The sequence below is a fragment of the Salvelinus alpinus genome, chromosome 7 (assembly GCF_045679555.1).
Source record: "Salvelinus alpinus chromosome 7, SLU_Salpinus.1, whole genome shotgun sequence".
NCBI lineage: Eukaryota > Metazoa > Chordata > Actinopteri > Salmoniformes > Salmonidae > Salvelinus > Salvelinus alpinus.
The window spans coordinates 9,452,294-9,465,198 of NC_092092.1; the positions used below are offsets into that span (position 1 = coordinate 9,452,294).

General features: G+C 43.3%; 1 protein-coding gene across 3 annotated transcripts; it reads left to right on the plus strand.

The window, feature by feature from the left end:
* The first annotated feature begins 214 nt into the window (after nucleotides 1–214).
* On the plus strand, nucleotides 215–10,114 carry LOC139580394 (transmembrane protein 100-like). Of its 3 annotated transcripts, XM_071409023.1 has the most exons (4): nucleotides 215–679; nucleotides 1,003–1,083; nucleotides 3,065–3,126; nucleotides 6,290–10,114. In XM_071409023.1, the coding sequence occupies exon 4, from the start codon at nucleotides 6,327–6,329 to the stop codon at nucleotides 6,810–6,812; it is 486 nt and encodes a 161-aa protein (XP_071265124.1). In that variant the 5' UTR covers nucleotides 215–679; nucleotides 1,003–1,083; nucleotides 3,065–3,126; nucleotides 6,290–6,326; the 3' UTR covers nucleotides 6,813–10,114. The 3 variants fall into 3 exon arrangements, with proteins under 3 accessions (XP_071265124.1, XP_071265125.1, XP_071265123.1); XM_071409022.1 differs by lacking the exon at nucleotides 3,065–3,126 and having other exon boundaries at nucleotides 218–679; XM_071409024.1 differs by lacking the exons at nucleotides 1,003–1,083; nucleotides 3,065–3,126 and having other exon boundaries at nucleotides 216–679.
* Nucleotides 10,115–12,905: the final 2,791 nt, after the last annotated feature.

Sequence of the window (12,905 nt, forward strand, 5' to 3'; positions counted from 1 at the left end):
TTTGTGATATACGCTACTGGTAAAACAATGAAGAAGAACGCACTTGTTGTTTAAATACATAATTAGATGTGATGCTATGGGTCATTAACACATTGAAATTGCGTTTGCTGTATATTTTGAAATCAATAATAATAGACTTAGCAGTCTTATCTCCCTGTCTTCCCGAGTGGGAAGGGTTAAAAGTTTCCTTGCTCGTTTACTAGGTGAGGGGGAGAGGAGAGTCGTGTCTCACAGCCACTCCCCTCTTTAGCTATTGATATCCCCCCGCATGATTCTCCAAGACGTTGTAGACCAGATCATGGAAAAGAGACACAGCTTTCTAGACATGACTGCGCTCGTTTAGAACATCCGCTGCCCGCACGGTACATGGACACCCACCGTATAGAGAGATTAGAAGTGAGTGAAATAAACGGTGCTAGGCTATATAATATATCTAATTCTGGGAAAACCTCTGCGCATATAACACATTTCCATGCGCTCGTGTGATAGGTAAACAGGAGAGTCGTATATTATATCTGTATTTGGAGAAAAAAACGAACTAATAATGGTCAAAAAACGGACGGATGACATGACAGACAACTTCAAGAACGAGATGAGAGTGAACAGGCTGACGGTTGCATTCCGTTACTCCAAAGACGCACTCGAGAACGTCAGAGAATGAAAAGAGCTCCAGAATACAGTAAGTTTAACAGATTTATTTTACTTTAATGGTGACATTCACAGTTATTACTTGCATTGAATATCATATCCCTGAAACTACCATATGTGCATGGGTTATGTGTAAAATATGGAAACAGTCGGCATCTAAATGTTGATAAAGAGATTCATTTTTATCGACCCCCCCCCAAAACAATCTCCATAATGCGCGTGCTCGAGCAAGAGCCTAGACTTCGATATATTGCATCGCATCCCAGTGGACATCGACAGAGAAGTTAAGTGTTGATGACATATGCTACATCATAGATTTTTAATTGCTTTTAACATCTTCCATTTCATCATTAGAGCAGACTGTTCATGACATTGACCGGCTCTGGTTTCACGGAGGTCTCCTAACGTTGCCCGCCGTTCTCCGGGGAATTTGAGGTATGTTGCACATTGTAAAGGCCTCAAGTTCAACTGCCAACGATGCATCCGGTGGAAATATTACTGCCAGGGCATAGGCTATGCATAGGCACAGAGACAGGCCAGAACCTGGCCATTCTACCGCCCTAGGCGAGACAAAAAAAAAGCCCGCCCTCCTATACCTAGAATAGTCCCAGTAAGCAAAATGACGTTGAAAAGACATCTAAAACACATATTTTTCCAGACATTGAAGTTATGTTCATTTTAGGATCTGAATGAAAGGTGAAAATACGTATTTTCCGGTAGTTAAAATACATTCCGTTATAAGGTTCATTTTCAGTTCTGAATTAAAGTTGAAAACACATCTTGAGTAGAGGTCATTAGAGTAAAGTAGTGTACAATACAGTACATTATACTCTAATACTCTACTGTGCTGTACTATTGTACTGTACTGAACTATACTTAACTTCTATTTACTGTACTGTTTAAGTTTAATTTATTTGCACCAAAGAAAACAAGTGATAAGACAAAAATACATATCATTTTTTTTGTTGCTGTAGTATAGAGTTAGGAAGCAAGCCTGATGAACCAAACCACTAATCTTTCTGATGATACCAACTGATTTCATCACTTTGCTGCAGACAAATTGAATAGGATCTTTCCAGGATAACTTTTCATCAATTAGAAAACAAAGGAATCTAGTGGATGTGACCACCAATTGAGATTCTGGCTCTTTTTTTACAATATTTCTTATTCTTACTAGTGAAAATAATGATTGAATTTTTATTTATTTTTTTACATTTAAAGATAATTTGTTTATCTGGAACCATTCAGAAAATTCAGAGTTGGCTTCATTAATTAGTGAATCAATCAATTGGTATCATCAGCAAAGAAAATGTTAAGTGATATAGATTAGGAATAACTAAGGTCCAATTATCCAACCCTGTGGAACCCTGTAGGACGCCACAGAATATCTTGGCCCTTGCAGATGCACATATGTTTGCATAGAAAAATTGTTCTCTATCATAAACATAACTATATAACCAATTATATGTATAATCATGAAAACCATAATAATGCAATCATGATCAACCGTGCCAAACTGTTTGGATAAATCTAAAAACATGCCAAGAGCGTATAGAGGGGTTTGGGTTAAACGCGGAAGACACAGTTGAATAGATTCAATTGGACAACTGACAAGGTATCCCCTTTTCACTTTTCTTTCCCTTTTATTATTGTCCAGGACTGTAAAGATTTTATCCACAAGTTGCAAAAGAGACATATCTGTGGAGTAGTTTTTATGAAAACCATATTGGTGAGCAATCCAAATCAAATTCCATTTTATTTGTCACATGCGCCGAATACAACAGGTTTAGACCTGTGAAATGCATACTCACAAGCCCTTCCCCAACAATGCAGATTTAAGAAAAAATACCTTAAAAAAGAAATAAAGTAACGAATAATTAAAGAGCAGCAGTAAAATAACAATAACGAGGCTATATACAGGGGGTACCGGTACAGAGTCAATGTGCGGGGGCACAGGTTAGTCGAGGTAAATGAGGTGATATATACATGTGGGTAGAGTTATTAAAGTGACTTATGCATAGATAATAACAGCGTAAAAGAGGGAGGGAAAAGGAAATGCAAGTAGTCTGGGTTTTTACTTTGACCTGTTCTGTTTGTAGGATATGACATGTACTGTTTGTTAACATGACATATTCATATCGAAGGCCATTTTGTATTTGATTGGGAGCCATTTAGATTAGGCTATTTGATCAGAGAAACGTGCATGATGTAGAACGTGTCTGTCTCATGACATTGTCATACATTTTATCTCCGCTCCAGCCTGCAGGCTGCAGAAAAGGCCATATGCTCGTTATGTTCGATTATTTTTTGATGGAACATTGGTGGAGCGTCACAGCGGTGCGTCTCTCCAACAGCACTCTGGAGAGGCGCTCTCAGCATGCACAAGCTAAATATTTCACACCCCTGCTTTTGACAGAGTGGGCACGGCTTATCACAGGGTGGCATCAACGCTCGCCTAAATAGCCCATATGCTACTGGGTGAGAGAAATTGTCATTCTTTTTGGGCATACAGTGCATTCGAAAAGTATTCAGACCCCTTGGCTTTTTCCACATTTTGTTACGTTACAGCCTTATTCTAATATTGATTAAATTGTTATTTTTCCTTATCTATCTACACATAATACCAATAATGACAAAGCAAAAACAGTTTTTTTGAAATTTGTGTACATTTATATAAAAATATAAAAAAATAATACATCTATATAAGTATTCAGGCCCTTCGCTCATTATTTTGTTGAAGCACCTTTGGCAGCAATTACAGCCTTGAGTGTTCCTGGGTATGACGGCACAAGCTTAACACACCTGTATTTGGGGAGTTTCTCCCATTCTCAAGCTTTGTCAGGTTGGATGGGGAGCGTCGCTGCACAGCTATTTTCAGGTCTCTCCAGAGATGTTCGATCGGGTTCAAGTCCGGGCTCTGGCTGGGCCACTCAAGGACATTCAGAGACTTGTCCCGAAGCCACTCCTGCATTGTTTTGGCTGTGTGCTTAGGGTCGTTGTCCTGTTGGAAGGTGAACCTTTGCCCCAGTCTGAGGTCCTGAGCGCTCTTTAGCAGGTTTTCATCAAGGATCTCTCTGTAATTTGTTCCGTTTATCTTCCCCTCGATCCTGACTAGTCTTCCAGTCCCTGCCGCTGAAAAACATCCCCACAGCATGATGCTGCCACGACCATGCTTCACCGTAGGGACGGTGCCAGGTTTCCTCCAGACGTGACACTTGGCATTCAGGCCAAAGAGTTCAATCTTGGTTTAATCAGACCAGAGAATCTTGTTTCTCATGGTCTGAGAGTCCATTAGGTGCCTTTTGGCAAACTCCATGCAGGCTGTCATGTGCCATTTACTGAGGAGCGGCTTCCGTCTGGCCACTCTACCACAAAGGCCTGATTGGTGGAGTGCTGCAGAGATGGTTGTCCTTCTGGAAGGTTCTCCCATCTCCACAGAGGAACTTTGGGTTCTTGGTCACCTCCCTGACCAAGGCCCTTGTCCCCCAGTTGCTCAGTTTGGCCGGGCAGACAGCTCTAGTAAGAGTCTTAGTGGTTCTAAACTTCTTCCATTTAAGAATGATGGAGGCCACTGTGTTCTTGGGGACTTTCAATGCTGCATAAATTTTTTGGTAAAAAATGTTGGGCCCCAGATCAAATCACATTATATTGGTCACAAACACATGGTTAGCAGATGTTATTGCGAGTGTAGCGAAATGCTTGTGCAACTAGTTCCGACAGTGTAGCAATATCTAACAATGAATCTAACAATTCCACAACAACTACCTAATACACATAAATCTAAGTAAAGGAATGGAATAAGAATATATACATTTATTAAAGTGGCCAAGGATTTCAAGTCTGTGTGTAGGCAGCAGCCTCTCTGTGTTAGTGATGGCTGTTTAACAGTCTGATGGCCTTGAGATAGAATATATTTTTCAGTCTCTCGATCCCAGCTTTGATGCTCCTGTACTGACCTCGCCTCCTGGATGGTAGCGGGGTGAACTGGCAGTGGCTCGGGTGGTTGTTGTCCTGGAGGGCAGGTAGTTTGCCCCCGGTGATGCGTTGTGCAGACCGCACCACCCTCTGGAAAGCCCTACGGTTGTGGGCGGTGCATTTACCGTATCAGGCGGTGATACAGCCCGATAGGATGCTCTCAATTGTGCATCTGTAAAAGTTTTTGAGGGTTTTAGGTGACAAGCCAAATTTCTTCAGCTTCCTGAGGTTGAAGAGGCGATGTCGCTGTTGCGCCTTCTTCACCACACTGTCTGTGTGGGTGGACCATTTCAGTTTGTCCGGGATGTGTACGCCGAGGAACTTAAAACATTCCACCTTCTCCACTACTGTCCCGTTGATGTGGATAGGAGGTAGCACCCTCTGCTGTTTCCTGAAGTCCTCGATCATCTCCTTTGTTTTGTTGACGTTGAGTGAGAGATTGTTTTCCTGACACCACACTCCGAATGCCCTCACCTCCTCCCTGTAGGCTGTCTCGTCGTTGTTGGTAATCAAGCCTACTACTGTTGTGTCATCTGCAAACTTGATGATTGAGTTGGAGGTGTGAATGGCCACGCAGTCATGGGTGAACAGGTAGTACAGGGGCGGGCTAAGGATCAGCGAAGTGGAGATATTGTTTCCTACTTTCACCACCTGAGGGTGGCCCGTCAGGAAGTCCAGGAACCAATTGCACAGGGTGGGGTTGAGACCCAGGGCCTCAAGCTTAAAGATGAGCTTGGAGGGTACTATGGTGTTGAATGCTGAGCTGTAGTCATTGAACAGCATTCTTACATAGGTATTCATCTTGTCCAGAAGGGATAGGGCAGTGTGCAGTGGGATGGCGATTGCATTATCTGTGGACCTGTTGGGGCGGTACGCAAATTGAAGTGGGTCTAGGTTGTCAGGTAAGGTAGAGGTGATATGATCCTTGACTAGTCTCTCAAAGCACTTCATGATGACAGAAGCGAGTGCTACGGCATCTGTGCCTCGACACAATCCTGTCTCGGAGCTCTATGGACAACTCCTTCGACCTCATGGCTTGGTTTTTGCTCTGACATGAGCTGTCAACTGTCGGACGTTATATAGACATGTGTGTGTCGTTCCAAAAAATGTCCAATCAATTGAATTCCAATCAAGTTATCATCTCAAGGATGATCAATGGAAACAGGATGCATCTGAGCTTAATTTTGAGTCTCATAGCAAAGGGTCTGAATACTTAAGTTATTAATAAGATATTATTATTATTTGTTATTTTTTGCAAAAATGTATAAAAACCTGTTTTTGCTTTGTCATTATAGGGTATCGTGTGTAGATTAATGAGGAGAATATATTTTTTGTAATCGATTTTAGAATAAGTCTGTAACGTAACAAAATGTGGAAAAAGGGAAGGGTTTTGAATACTTTCCGAATGCACTGTAATTATGTGAGGTTTTATGTATTGTTGGAAGTGCGTCTTAGTCAATTTAGCTTGGAAAATGCCGCCCTTGTCAATCTGCCACTATAGGCGGCCACTATAGGCGGCCTTCAATTCATTTCAATGTGCACAGGCTTCAATTCAGTAAATTGTGCTCTGTTCACATCCTTTATAGTTGTCCTATTTCATAAAGTGTAATCTGGGTTCTCTGTTTTGTTTTCAATATGACTAAAATGTATTTTTCTCTCTCTGTAGGCCACACAGATTGACAGGTTGACCACTGAAAGTTAAGATGGCCCACCTTTTCCTAGCCAGCAAAATCTCTATTCCAGATGACTCTATCAATAAAAATGCACCGAAAGTCCCCAAAAGCGCCATGAAAATGCCCACATCTACCTCTGAGAAAGTCACTACAGAGAAATCCAACAACAACAACCACAACAAGAAGGACCGTAGCGTTGTTGTGACGACCGTCCCGTTAATCAACGAGGTGCAGCTGACGGCGGCCACCGGCGGGGCAGAGATGTCGTGCTACCGGTGCACCGTGCCATTTGGCGTGGTGGTCCTTATCGCCGGTATTGTGGTAACGGCCGTGGCGTACACGTTCAACTCCCACGGCTCCACCATCTCGGTGCTGGGGCTGGTTCTGCTGTCGGCTGGGCTAGCCCTCCTGGGGTCCAGTGCTGTCTGCTGGAGGGTCCGGCTGGGGAGGAAGAAGGACCGGAGGAGGGAGAGTCAGACGGCCCTCATGGCCAACCATGGACTCTGCGTGGTCTGAGCCCTGAGGGAAGAGAGGGACTGTTAAAGTTTGAAGTTTCAACAATTTATAGTCAAGGTGCCGCTGTGGCCTGAGGGGAAGACTTGGACAGTGGAACAGTGGGACTGTTAAATGGAACAATTTGAAGTTTGAACAAAAGGTATTGAATGACAAGAGACTAGAGAGAGTTGAGGGATGTCTGAGCTGGTTGGGTATGAAGGACTCACACATTATCAAAAACAGATGCTTAGCTGAAGGACTAGAATGGGCTAGAAAGTCTAGCTGTTTTGTAGGTGAGATACTATCTGGAAGGACTATATGCCTAGAAAGCAGGAGTTGGAACTGACATTAATTTCCAAAAGTTGACCCATATTTTTTTCATTCTGTTCCGCTGTTACGACCAGCAAAATAAAGTTCTGAACTGGTTCAAACCACAAAAAGTACCGGTTTATAACGTTCCTTTCTGTTCCTTCAAATCAACAGTTGTTTACATTTAGCTCATTAAATGACTTTACCAATCAGTGTGGATAGAGCAGGCAAGCTAGTTGACAAACAAGTGGCGCAAGATGCGACTGAAATATTGCGGAGAGAGCGACAGAGGGTTGAGGAAGAGGCTTGAAGTGTTGGGCATCTTGTTATGACATGCATGATCTGAATTTAGGTCCACAGAATTATACCTATGAGGAGCGGCTTCTATGGAGGAACATTGAATGTCCTTTGAGCTAGCTAGCTAACAAGTTTGAGCTAGCTATCTAACAAGCTTGTGTATGCACCAGAATTAAAAAATACATCTTACCTTTTTGTAGTTAATAAATCCAATGTGAAACGTGATAACTAGGCCTTTAGTATCCTTAACTAGCATTAAAAAAGTGATTCCATTCTTCTCTAACTGATTAAAAATCTCTCTCCCTATCTTCTGAATTCCACTTGTAACATCAGTACAGTAGCCTATGGTAACGTCAGTACAGTAGTCTATGGTAACGTCAGTACAGTAGCCTATGGTAACGTCAGTACAGTAGCCTATGGTAACGTCAGTACAGTAGCCTATGGTAACATCAGTACAGTAGCCTATGGTAACGTCAGTACGGTAGCCTATGGTAACATCAGTACGGTAGCCTATGGTAACGTCAGTACGGTAGCCTATGGTAACGTCAGTACGGTAGCCTATGGTAACGTCAGTACGGTAGCCTATGGTAACGTCAGTACGGTAGCCTATGGTAACGTCAGTACAGTAGCCTATGGTAACGTCAGTACGGTAGCCTATGGTAACATCAGTACGGTAGCCTATGGTAACGTCAGTACAGTAGTCTATGGTAACGTCAGTACGGTAGCCTATGGTAACGTCAGTACGGTAGCCTATGGTAACGTCAGTACAGTAGCCTATGGTAATGTCAGTACAGTAGCCTATGGTAACGTCAGTACAGTAGCCTATGGTAACGTCAGTACGGTAGCCTATGGTAACGTCAGTACGGTAGCCTATGGTACCATCAGTACGGTAGCCTATGGTAACGTCAGTACAGTAGCCTATGGTAACGTCAGTACGGTAGTCTATGGTAACGTCAGTACGGTAGCCTATGGTAACGTCAGTACGGTAGCCTATGGTAACGTCAGTACGGTAGCCTATGGTAACGTCAGTACGGTAGCCTATGGTAACGTCAGTACGGTAGCCTATGGTAACGTCAGTACGGTAGCCTATGGTAACGTCAGTACGGTAGCCTATGGTAACGTCAGTACGGTAGCCTATGGTAACGTCAGTACGGTAGCCTATGGTAACGTCAGTACTGTAGCCTATGGTAGCGTCAGTACGGTAGCCTATGGTAACGTCAGTACGGTAGCCTATGGTAACGTCAGTACGGTAGCCTATGGTAACGTCAGTACGGTAGCCTATGGTAACGTCAGTACGGTAGCCTATGGTAGCGTCAGTACGGTAGCCTATGGTAACGTCAGTACGGTAGCCTATGGTAACGTCAGTACGGTAGCCTATGGTAACGTCAGTACGGTAGCCTATGGTAACGTCAGTACGGTAGCCTATGGTAACGTCAGTACGGTAGCCTATGGTAACGTCAGTACGGTAGCCTATGGTAACGTCAGTACGGTAGCCTATGGTAACGTCAGTACGGTAGCCTATGGTAACGTCAGTACGGTAGCCTATGGTAACGTCAGTACGGTAGCCTATGCTTCGGAGGGGGGAGGGGCAGATAGCCTAAATACGCACACACACTGGCAAATTTTCAGTTTGCAGGCAGACACTGGAATAAATTTCTGAGTGACAGAGTGAGGGCTTTGCATAGGAATTATACCTATGTTTTTTTGAGAGACTAGAAAAAAATGCTTGGAACATAAAATAACGTTATTAACCGGTTCCCATGCTTATAAAATAACTGTTCTGTTCCGGAACAATATGGATCCCTTTCGTTCCCGGTTCCGTTTCTTTTCCTTGAAAAATTACATTATTTTCCGTTTTTTGGGTTCTGTTCCCTGAACCGGTTCCAACCCCTGCTAGAAAGACTAGCTGTTCTGTAGCTAAAATACTATCTGAAATTCTGGTGGTTTGTTCTCCCAGGACATTTGAAAAGACCAGGATCAAGATCATGGAGGTAAATATGGAGTATCCAAAGATGAGTTATTGGAAAGGATGGATGAAGTAGGGTGAAGTTGCCCCTAGATTCTGATCTTGAGTCATTTTTGCATTTTCCTCACTAATGGTTAAGGTTAGATTGGGGGAGGAGAAGCTGATCCTAGATCTGTACCTAGGGGGAACTTCATCCTGGAGCATAAAGGATCGTTACACGGTGGACCATGATTCTCCATTCTACTATTCTCATGCACGTCACGTGATGTATCTGTGACTCTATTGCTGCTCTGTTGATGTTTCAAGTGAACATTTAATAGGTACTTAATGTTATGTTTTAGATATGTAGTAGACTGGCTGACTTTTCACAGTCAAAGCTCACTATGACAATGTAAAGTGAACTTGTAGGAAGTGATTGCCTAATGAAGTCAAAGTATCTCTCTCAAGTTCGATATGCACAGCTTTTAATGCTTCCTTTTAAAACAGTGCTCATAATTTTAAATAACAATACAATATACTTTTGTATCTGCCTAGTATGCATAATATTGATTCATTTAATACATGTTGTGCCAAATGTGCAGTTTTTCATTGTTAGACCAGAGCTGTGGCTAAGCAAGTTGTGGTTTCATTGAAAATTGTTAACAAATATAGCATTGTACTCTGGTAAAGTTGTATTTTCATGCTATTTATGACATATCCATTGACATATATTTGGAATATTTGTGCCAATAAACTTAAGACACAAAATCAATGTGCCAATCATCAATCAATCAATTAACCAATCAAATTATATTTTATTTGGATGACCCTTTTAACAAAAATGTCAGTATCAAACATACATTTGACTTTACTTTGGGAAGTGGGAGGGGCTGGACAGTGGGGAAGTGGGAGGGGCTGGACAGTGAGGAAGTGGAAGGGGGCTGGACAGTGGGAGAGTGGGAGGGGCTGGACAGTGGGGGAGTGGGAGGGGCTGGACAGTGGGGAAGTGGAAGGGGGCTGGACAGTGGGGGAGTGGGAGGGGCTGGACAGTGGGGGAGTGGGAGGGGCTGGACAGTGGGGAAGTGGAAGGGGGCTGGACAGTGGGGGAGTGGGAGGGGCTGGACAGTGGGGGAGTGGGAGGGGCTGGACAGTGGGGGAGTGGGAAGGGGCTGGACAGTGGGGAAGTGGGAGGGGCTGGACAGTGAGGAAGTGGAAGGGGGCTGGACAGTGGGGGGTGGTTGTATTTATAGTGTGGGGGGGTAGTTGTATTTATAGTGTGGGGGGGTAGTTGTATTTATAGTGTGGGGGTAGTTGTATTTATAGTGTGGGGGGTTGTTGTATTTATAGTGTGTGGGGGTAGTTGTATTTATAGTGTGGGGGGTAGTTGTATTTATAGTGTGGGGGGTGGTTGTATTTATAGTGTGGGGGGGTAGTTGTATTTATAGTGTGGGGGGGTGGTTGTATTTATAGTGTGGGGGGGTAGTTGTATTTATAGTGTGGGGGGTGGTTGTATTTATAGTGTGGGGGGGTAGTTGTATTTATAGTGTGGGGTGTAGTTGTATTTATAGTGTGGGGGGGTTGTTGTATTTATAGTGTGGGGGGGTAGTTGTATTTATAGTGTGGGGGGTTGTTGTATTTATAGTGTGTGGGGGTAGTTGTATTTATAGTGTGGGGGTAGTTGTATTTATAGTGTGGGGGGGTGGTTGTATTTATAGTGTGGGGGGGTGGTTGTATTTATAGTGTGGGGGTAGTTGTATTTATAGTGTGGGGGGGTAGTTGTATTTATAGTGTGGGGGGTAGTTGTATTTATAGTGTGGGGAGGGTAGTTGTATTTATAGTGTGGGGGGGTAGTTGTATTTATAGTGTGGGGGGTAGTTGTATTTATAGTGTGGGGGGTTGTTGTATTTATAGTGTGGGGGGGTAGTTGTATTTATAGTGTGGGGGGGTGGTTGTATTTATAGTGTGGGGGGGTAGTTGTATTTATAGTGTGGGGGGTGGTTGTATTTATAGTGTGGGGGGGTAGTTGTATTTATAGTGTGGGGTGTAGTTGTATTTATAGTGTAGGGGGTTGTTGTATTTATAGTGTGGGGGGGTAGTTGTATTTATAGTGTGGGGGGTTGTTGTATTTATAGTGTGTGGGGGTAGTTGTATTTATAGTGTGGGGGTAGTTGTATTTATAGTGTGGGGGGGTGGTTGTATTTATAGTGTGGGGGGGTGGTTGTATTTATAGTGTGGGGGGGTGGTTGTATTTATAGTGTGGGGGGTAGTTGTATTTATAGTGTGGGGGGGTTGTTGTATTTATAGTGTGGGGGGGTAGTTGTATTTATAGTGTGGGGGAGTAGTTCTATTTATAGTGTGGGGGGTAGTTGTATTTATAGTGTGGGGGGGGTGGTTGTATTTATAATGTGGGGGGTTGTTGTATTTATAGTGTGGGGGGGTGGTTGTATTTATAGTGGGGGGGGTAGAGTTGTATTTATAGTGTGGGCGGGGGTAGTTGTATTTATAGAGTGGGGGGGTAGTTGTATTTATAGTGTGGGGGGGTGGTTGTATTTATAGTGTGGGGGGTAGTTGTATTTATAGTGTGGGGGGGTGGTTGTATTTATAGTGTGGGGGGTAGTTGTATTTATAGTGTGGGGGGGTAGTTGTATTTATAGTGTGGGGGGTAGTTGTATTTATAGTGTGGGGGGTAGTTGTATTTATAGTGTGGGGGGGTTGTTGTATTTATAGTGTGGGGGGTGGTTGTATTTATAGTGTGGGGGGGTAGTTGTATTTATAGTGTGGGGGGGTAGTTGTATTTATAGTGTGGGGGGTAGTTGTGTTTATAGTGTGGGGGGTAGTTGTATTTATAGTGTGGGGGGGTAGTTGTATTTATAGTGTGGGGGGGTGGTTGTATTTATAGTGTGGGGGGGTAGTTGTATTTATAGTGTGGGGGGTAGTTGTATTTATAGTGTGGGGGATGGTTGTATTTATAGTGTGGGGGGTGGTTGTATTTATAGTGTGGGGGGGTAGTTGTATTTATAGTGTGGGGGGTGGTTGTATTTATAGTGTGGGGGGTTGTTGTATTTATAGTGTGGGGGTAGTTGTATGTATAGTGTGGGGGGGTAGTTGTATTTATAGTGTGGGGGGGTAGTTGTATTTATAGTGTGGAGGTAGTTGTATTTATAGTGTGGGGGGGTGGTTGTATTTATAGTGTGGGGTAGTTGTATTTATAGTGTGGGGGGTAGTTGTATTTATAGTGTGGGGGTAGTTGTATTTATAGTGTGGGGGGTAGTTGTATTTATAGTGTGGGGGTAGTTGTATTTATAGTGTGGGGGGTAGTTGTATTTATAGTGTGGGGGGTAGTTGTATTTATAGTGTGGGGGTAGTTGTATTTATAGTTTGGGGGGGTGGTTGTATTTATAGTGTGGGGGGTTGTTGTATTTATAGTGTGGGGGGGTGGTTGTATTTATAGTGTGGGGGGTAGTTGTATTTATAGTGTGGGGGGTAGTTGTATTTATAGTGTGGGGGGGTGGTTGTATTTATAGTGTGGGGGGGGTGGGTTGTATTTATAGTGTGGGGGGGTG

What these genes read in the sequence shown, in the direction of transcription:
- LOC139580394 (XM_071409023.1), top strand. Translation starts at nt 6,327, where the DNA reads ATGGCCCACCTTTTCCTAGCCAGCAAAATCTCTATTCCAGATGACTCT.